Source organism: Semicossyphus pulcher, unplaced genomic scaffold, assembly GCF_022749685.1.
Source record: "Semicossyphus pulcher isolate SPU_LCO1_2020_fin unplaced genomic scaffold, fSemPul1.0.p SCAF_3, whole genome shotgun sequence".
Lineage (NCBI taxonomy): Eukaryota > Metazoa > Chordata > Actinopteri > Labriformes > Labridae > Semicossyphus > Semicossyphus pulcher.
In genome coordinates, this window is record NW_027211704.1 from 15,806,324 (window position 1) to 15,815,072 (window position 8,749).

The 8,749-nt window shown below is 42.2% G+C and overlaps 1 protein-coding gene across 1 annotated transcript; it reads right to left on the reverse strand.

The window, feature by feature from the left end:
- Positions 1-1,012: 1,012 nt before the first annotated feature.
- Positions 1,013-8,111, reverse strand: LOC138605538 (prostacyclin synthase-like). The gene is made up of 10 exons (XM_069677869.1): positions 7,968-8,111; positions 7,298-7,421; positions 6,567-6,742; positions 5,817-5,960; positions 5,220-5,347; positions 4,026-4,207; positions 2,273-2,408; positions 1,961-2,142; positions 1,444-1,595; positions 1,013-1,324 (listed from the first exon to the last, which is right to left on the reverse strand). Exons 1-10 carry the CDS (start codon positions 8,033-8,035, stop codon positions 1,174-1,176), a joined length of 1,443 nt encoding a protein of 480 aa, XP_069533970.1. The 5' UTR covers positions 8,036-8,111; the 3' UTR covers positions 1,013-1,173.
- Positions 8,112-8,749: the final 638 nt, after the last annotated feature.

The following is an 8,749-nucleotide window of genomic DNA, read 5'->3' on the forward strand; positions in this document are numbered from 1 at the left end:
GAGTTACCGGGGATGCTCTTGGTTCCCTCTCCTCTTCCACCTGCTCCCAGTGTGAGTGAGAGTGTGAGCGCGTGCTGCTGGCTGCTGGCTGCTGGCCGGCGCCTGTGACTGTGATGGGATCCTGCAGGGGCTGACTGCACTCGGCTCCTCCAGCGGCTGCAGCCTGTGAGAGTTTAACCCTCGCAGAGCCACAGCTTAGTGTATCTATACTGTATCTCTGATTCGTGCAGCAGTGATACAGGACAGGAAAACAAATACCCAGGTCCCATAGGCCCATAGCTATTACAGCAAAGATGTAATTTATGTGATTATTATTATAGATGAAATTTTGAATAAGGGCACTATACATGGGTATCCCCATAGAAAGGGCCACACATTCAAATGTAGATAAAATGAAAGGTGGTATATTCATGACCTTTATATTCCAGTAGTAGCCTGTGAATGCTGTAAAATAATGAAAAATACACTTTCAATCCAATGTCTGTGCCACAGTTTCATTCAGTCTTGGCTTCATGACATCATCACGTTCAGTGGATAAGTTCTCTAATCCCCACACACCCACATTAACTTTCAGCATCTTTCAACCATTATAGCTCCAACAGACGTGAACTGAAATCCTGACGTGTAGAAACAGGAGCATGTTCTTTGTTGTCCCTTCACCAACCCGCACCGTGGAGGCCCTGTAGCAGATCTGCTCCTGCTAGTAAGTAGCCGGTTGCTTTCCAAACGACATCTAAATCTAAACTTTCCACTCAGCCTCGCTCTGCAAACAGCAGGCATGTGTGAGTGTGACAGATGTGTGGCCGGCTCTGTTTACAGAACAGGCAGTCCCCTCATTACACTCGTGCTCTCTATTTAACACACAGAACAAGGCACCAAACTTTTTATAGCTCCTAAAAGTGACACCTTGTGAACAGTAAGTCAAACCTCAGCATCCTGTTATACGTATCATTTAGTTATACGTACTGAAGAATAACGTGGGGTGCAGCATAAACGGACACAACAAAAGATGTTACACAAGATGTAATTTACATTTATTGATAAATAACACAAAAATTATATACTTTATAATATAAATATAGAATACAAAAGTACAAAGGGTGTATTTACACTATAAACAATGTGCATGAGTTGAAATGTACATAAAGCATGAGCTCTGCTTGTTTTAAAGTCCTAGTTTTTACTCCTGGGACTGTATCTCACAAGCAAGTCCCCCTCTGGTTGTAGCATCCCAAATCCATAACGACTGGCGTTTACCTCCGGCACCTGAGCATTTGGGTCGCACAGCTCCAAATCGTAGTTACTCAACACCATGTAAACAAACCTGAAGCGCAAACACACAGACAAAACATGAAATTAGACACATTCGAGCTGAAATTAAAGACTCCTCAGATGTTTTAAGGTTGAAACATCATTATAAATGTTGAACTTGAGGACACTCACTGTCTGATGGTATTGATGGCAAAGTGCTTTCCCACACAGCCATTGGTCCCTGCGCCCCACGGCATGGTGTAATATTTCAGCCGCCTCCCTGCTTTATAAAAATCGCTCTTCACTGATCCATCAGCATTCAGGAAGCGATCGTACTTGTATTTCTGAAAAGGAAACAACATTTTTTTTTTAGCAACATAAGAGACATAAAATGCAAGCAGTTAGAAGAGATAGATTCACCTATAAAAAGTAGCTTGATCATACAGTTCCTTCCCACGCCTATTAGGTGTGTTTCTGTTCCCGTGCTCGGCTAATCCCTCACAAGTCCACAGCTCGGGGTTTGACCTCTCACCGTGTACCACAGGGTCAGCTTTGTGTAGGCGTTAAACCACTTCACATAAACGACTACACTAATTACAATTAAGTCTGTATCCAACTAGTGCCAAAGACAATTACTACTACTACTCCATGTTGGCAGTACAGATATGGGGAGGTTGGAAACAGGAGGGATGTTTCTTTAACAACAAACCTGTGGCTCGTGGTGAATCTCGGGGTCCATTTGAGGGCTGCTGAAGGGAAACAAACACACCCGGTCTCCTTTCCTTAGGAGGTACTCTTGGCCATCTGCCATGTGGAGAGTCTTCTCCTGCACTACCTCTCTGGTGATGAAGGGGGCAGCAGTGAGTCTGAGTGTCTCTTCCAGGGCACTGTCTGAAAAGGACCAGAAAAAAATGTTGTAAGTAACAACAAAAAGCAGTTTTCGTTGTTACTTGCTTACATGGGAACAACTTCCTACATATAATTGTCTCTCTGTTTACACAAGCTAGCATCGAGCACTCACCGAACACAGGAGTGTCCACAGGTCTGTCCAGCAGAGACGTCTCTGAGGTCTCCATCTCCCTCCTCACCGCTGTCAGAGCTTCAGGGTTTGTCAACAAGTAGCCCAACAGCCAAAATGCAGCAGGACCAACATTACCCTGAAAACAAACAGAGACTCACATGAAGATAGTCTCACTCTGACGTTGCATAGAGACAGCACACACAGATGGCTATTTGGTAAAAGCAAATACAAACATCTCATGACACACACACTGTTCATGTGTATCTGTGAGAGTTGCAGCAAAGCATGTATTTCGGTCAGGCTTGATCAATTTAAAACAGGCCTAATAAAGATTTAAAGCTGTCTACATACAAAGAACGGCTTCCTTTCATGTGTCTGAGATGAGAGGAGTCGTGCTCTGGATAGTGTCACTACTAGCAAAGCGCAGCGCGGTTATGGTTTACTTAAAAAGGAGAGCCTGAGGTCCCCTGCCATCTGCAACAAGGGCAGCAGAAAACAAAGCAAAACCCCAGTGCTGTCGGCCAGGAGTTCACTTCAAATACTGAATAAAATACTCCTAAAATTACCTCTAAATTCCCTTCAAATACACCACAAAGTGAAACTAAGGTTGCTTTATGACTAAAAGTACCAGGAACTTCTCTTTGAGGAACTAAATGGTTCCTGTGGCCCATTGTTGTCTGCTTCTCCACAGCAGCCTAAAGTACCAGGAAGGTTACGCAAGTCAGGCCAATGACGTATGGAGAAGCAATAAAAGTAACTGCACTACACCGCCAGTCCAGTAGGTGGCGGTAAGAACAAGATGAAGGCCATACAACAAAGATGACGCCATAAAACGCGACGAACGGCCGGTATTTGTGCATCACAACAGTTAGCTTGTTAGCATGGAGGAGATTCAACTTGTGCTGTTTTTGACCGTGCTTTATGGCATTGATATCAGTGAGCAGGGACATTTCAGGGGGTTAATCAATTATCCTGGAATTAAAGCTTGGATCAAAAGAACCGGACATTATCCAAAGCTTTAGCGGCCGTATCAAAGATTTAAGTGCTGAAAACAAATATTTTACTGTCTTGACTGTGACAATAGTGTTTCTCATCACTGCATTAGCTGTGTAACAAATCCTTTGTTGCCCAAGTACATCCAAGTTTTGATGAAAAATGTGACGACGAGAAAGTAATGACTCAAGACTTGAAAACAAATGTAAATAAACCATGGTGACAAGTGCGAAAAAGATGAGTAAGCAGCCTGTGGAGTAAGGCTAGTGCTTAAGTAAATATCTGATTAGCAACTATGATGCAATGAACCCTCAAACAGGCCTGTAGGCCAGACTGTGTGAGTCAATAGCAAGTGCAGTAATGTGGATATGAAGCAAAGGACTATGTGAAATCATTTAACCAATAACCTACTTTTTGTCTTGTTAATGTAACAATAGTTTTCTTTAATATTGTAAGTTAGCATGTCTTTTATTTTGACACAGGAAATGGTCACGTCATTTTGAAGCCCCTATGTTAATGCCCTCTCTGTGTCCGAGGGAGAATAACTGATGTGAAAGCAGAGGTGAACAGCGCCCTCATGTGCCAGATAAGAGCACTGCTGCTACTATATATCTGTCATGGTCTCATTGAAATGGAGAAAGGTGGGACAGAAACAACCTCAAAGAGACACAAAGGTATCAAGTTCATCTGATTGAGTTTGCCTAATCTCTGGGTTTTATCACCAACTGAAATTCTTGCTTTGAACAGACGTCTGACTCACCTGTGTGGCCCAGAGTTGCATCAGTACAGCCCTCCTCTGCGTCTCCTCGTCTGCCCCCTCCTCCTTCAGAAGTCGCCTGTAAGACTGAAGCCAGGGGCTCGACCCCGAGTCCTCCGTCAGACCTGCTGGAGCCAGCAGCTCCCACAGTCTGTGGCGAACACTCTGGGCTGTCCTCTTCTCCTCTGAAACACAGATAAACATCACATGAGGTGAGCGGGTGAACGACATGCCAAAAAAGATAAACAGAAGAGAAGGGAGAGGAGTGTTACTTCAGGTATGACAGGCATGACTGGAGGAGCTACGCAATTATATTGTAATTGGCCGACTTTTCAGTGTAGTGTGGGTGTAACAGATGGAATTATAAACAATGAATGAAGAGGCCTCGGGGCAGCACGGAAGCAGTGACAGCAAAGTGAGCTACAAGTTAGATCACAGTCTGTGGACGACTGCGATGATTAAGTGTGATGCGTAAAAGTTGACAAAACAAAAACGCTAAAAGTCTCGTAGACGCTATGTAAGCACCTGAGTAAGGGAAAGTCGCCACGGCAACCAGAAAACAAATCAGAGGGGCGTGATGTCAGACCATGATACCAGAGACACAGTGACAAATGTAAACAGTGAGGACACATGTTACACCTCGTCGTGATTAATGGCTTGTAATGCAGCAGCCAGCTGTAAAATAAAAATCATCTCTGAATCAGAACCATCAGATAATGGACAGCAAAAGGTGATCCCACGTTCTGACTTGTGTCCTTGTTTTTCAAAACAACATTGGATGGTATGACCTTGATCCAGACACGGAATATTCAAGATGACCAAATCCAGATTACCGGTGCTCTAAATGGGACGACATATCATAAAGTAGGCTACTAGCTCTGTAAAGAACAAGAGGTTGAACAGCTAGCATGGGGCCACTTAAGGTGTTTTAATTTGAAGGATCAGAAAATATCAAAATAAAACAATATAAACACAATCATCTATATTTAATCTACAATAAAAGTCTTGAACACATTCTCTAATGAGAAACTGTTTTTCTTTTCCAACCCAGGTGGAGCAGATGACTTCTGAACAACTGTGTCCTGATTATCTGCATCCACGCCTGGTGAACATCCTAACTGAGCGTTTTCATTCATTATGTTTCGGATAACCGCAGACGATCAGTTTTAAAGCAGCTTGTTTTCAGTGTCGTTATACCTGGCTTCAGCGTGCCTCTCGCCATCTTGGTTAACAGACCATCAAACTTCTTGTACTCCTCATAGACGCGTGAGGAATCCGTGCCGTTGTTGTTCTGCTCTCCTCCAAACAGTGTCAGGTACCCGGCCCTGAAGAAAACACACAGATACAAAGTGTGGGAACATGCGGGAGTCTCTCCGGTTCATGAACGGTGAATGGCATTTTTGTGTTGATGTAAAGATAACCTGCCCACACAGCTTTCCATACAATAGCGCACATGACAAACGAGGGATCCCTTTTCAACTGGTATTTTTCCACTGACTGACTGGTCACACTTTGGATAGCATCTTTCAAAATACACCCTCTCTTTTGTTTACTAAAGATAATTCATGTCATGAAAGAAAGACTCACATCCGCTCTGTCGAAATGTTCAACCTGGTTGACCTGAAACATTTGTGCTTAAAGCACAGTCCCCCTTCATTTTTCTCCCTGTTTTTACAAACAGAGGACCACAGGACTGACCGGTGTGTAAACTGTTTAGCTGAGGACCTTTGACACTAATGACTGCTTCTTTTGACATGTTTAAGAGTGTGTGGGAGGAGAAGGGGGCCCTCTTACTTGAAGAGTAAGCTGTAAGAGAAGTCGAACAGTTCCTCCTCTTTCCAGTCTTTCTGGTTCTGAGGCATCTCGGCTTTCAGCAAAGCCTCCAGGTGTCTGCCCATGGTGCTGTTCAGGGTGGACAAATTCATTCCCAGGAAGTGCCTGCGGACACGGAGGGAAAGGTTAACTGCTGTAGAAGGGAGTCGTGTAATTTATGTTGCACTGATTGATGGTGTTGTGGAAACAGTGCAGTTACTCGGTTACACACTAAGCAACCTGTTGACTTAGTTGCCCTACCTATTTTCTTTCAGTAAAATAACTTTGGTTAATATTTAGCAAATGTGGGTAAAATGGTAACATCTTTAGCATGGAAAGGAGAGGGAAGCTGCACACTGGTTGGACCCAGATGCAACCTGAAGAAGGCAGTGTGCCCAGACCTATAAAATAAAAAACAAGGCATCGATCGTCTGGCGTTCTCTTCCTCTCTGTTTTCCACTGCGATAATGTTTCACCACAATACAAGAGGTGTCTGTTTTCTTTACTTCGCCACTGTTATTAAAACAATGCGGATGACAGCAGAGCCATAACAAAACAAGCTCTAAAAATAGATGTCCAAAAATGGGAACGGTGCTCTGCAAAAATAAACTACACTCGAGACTTCAGTTGGTGGATTCCAAAAACAAATTCCCCGTCTACGTTGACATGAAGTGAAAATGAAAACGTGCAGTACAAGCTTTCATTATGAAGTTCAAAGTCTTAAGGACATACTTTTTCATCATTGCTTTTTCTTTAGCCGGCTGGTGGTGCGGGAGCCGCAGGTTGAAGATCCTCTCCATGAGCACCTGAGCGTAGCGGCTGAAGTCCAGAGAGTCCGAGTCGTTGATGACCGTGTCGTACGAGTGAGGATCCAGCAGCACTGTCACGTAACGTCCAGCGACACGCACCTGTAGGACAGCAGTGACAATGTGTGAGACACATACAGTATTTATGCTTTTAACTGCTTTATAAAATGCATTCAACACACAAATAACACCACAATATGTTTATCATCCTGAATCACAATGATAGATTATAAATGTCAGATATCTAATCTTGATCTGAAATTTAATTAATTTAAGTTTAATTTCTTCAAAAACTATTTGTTAGTGCCGATCAAACTGATTTGAAATTTGTAATTTTACTCAAATAAAATTAACTGTGTTGTTGAGTAAGATGCTGTTACATGAACATGTTCTCGGATCTCCAAAGTTTACAAGAAGAAACAGGAGTTCTGTTTTTCTCCTGTTTTTAACTATAAATTATATACCTCAAGTTTCAAGACAAAATCTGTCAATGCAATCTCCACTCAAGATTCTTGTAGTAGCTTTTTTAGAGCTTTCACTCATGTCACATAATGTTGAAGCTTAACTTGTGTGCTAATATGGACAAAAGGCCTTAAAATCACTCACAAAAATGGACATTTGAGGTGTATTATTGTGTCAAATTAATCTTCTACTCACTGTGAAAATGTCGCCGTGTTTCTGCTTCATTCGGGTCAAGAACTTGGAAGCATCTTTTCCAAATTCAAGTGCATGGCCTAACCATGGGATCAATCCTTTGTCCAGAGGGGGGTCCGTTTTGGATCTAAAGAAAGCATCACAAATAAAACGTGACGTTTTTGTTCATGTGTGTATCTTAATGACACGACAGTTTTAGAGGTGCACATATATTAAACATACAGGACAATAAAAACACTGATCTTATTTTAGTTTAATGCAGTCTGTTTTTGTATAACTAACCTATTGTCATGAGATTATTGTTGCAGAGATAAAAGCTAATATAATAATAACAGAGATTTGTTGTAATATGATCATGTCATCACAGATGCATCACATGAACATTATAACTGCCTGAAAAGAAAACGGTGAAATGCAAGTTAATGTGTAAGGAGACCTTAGTAGTGAAGCAGGAAAACCCACTAAACTAACACAGGTGATTAGCCTATTACTACACTGTTAACATTAGTGATCAAATCCTCAGATGTGCAGATTCATTTAATCCAAACATAAATTGACGTCAAAATAACACAAACCATATAACAAAATAAGAGCACGCCGTCAACTATTTTTCCCATGCATACATTAGAGTTTAAAATACCGGACAATACAAGTTAGTCAAACTGTGACTTACCTCGACCTGTGTGTGAGAATCAAGTAAAGCAGCACAGCTTGGACGAGCAGAAAAATGGACCAGATCATCTCGTATGTTTATCTCCGCTCCGCAGTCTCTGGAGTCCCATCGGCCCTCACATGGCCTTTTATTAAAGTTCTCCTCACCCACCGCTACGTCACCTCTGCTGTCATAACATAGGGCTGCTCGTTCATAAAAACTTCCACGCGGCGTTGCCCGTATATACTGACGTCACCCATAAACTAAGACCCAGTGGGTGTGGCCAACACGCGAAATCAAGTTGATGTAATGATTTCCCTTTATCGCTTTTTTTACAGCCTTCCCAGCGACTCGTATTTCTAGCACACACAAAACATGTCCGTAGTAGACAGAAAACCCCCCCGCTTTTTTAATTAAAGATCCTTGGAAAATTATTCGCAATAACATCTGCTTCAATCTGAAAAACGTCCGTGCTTAAACTATTATAGAATACAGCAATTAACGTCGTTTACAATACAGTTGTTAAAGTATAGAATTATTCGCTTTATTTTAGCTGTACTTAATTCCTACGACCCAAACAATGAATTAAATCTACCTCAGGTTTACCAGAAAACCTACTTTGTAAGTCTGCTTTTTGTTTCCTGCTGTATTCTTTTTCAGTTTTGGCAAGACCTGCTGAATAATTCTACCGTAATTCCCCTGTTTGGAAATGCCCCTTAGGTGTTTTGGTTAAGGAAGCAATTTATGAAAGGCAGAGGAAGTAATGCTCCCTGCAAACGTTCACGCACACCGAAATATGTCAT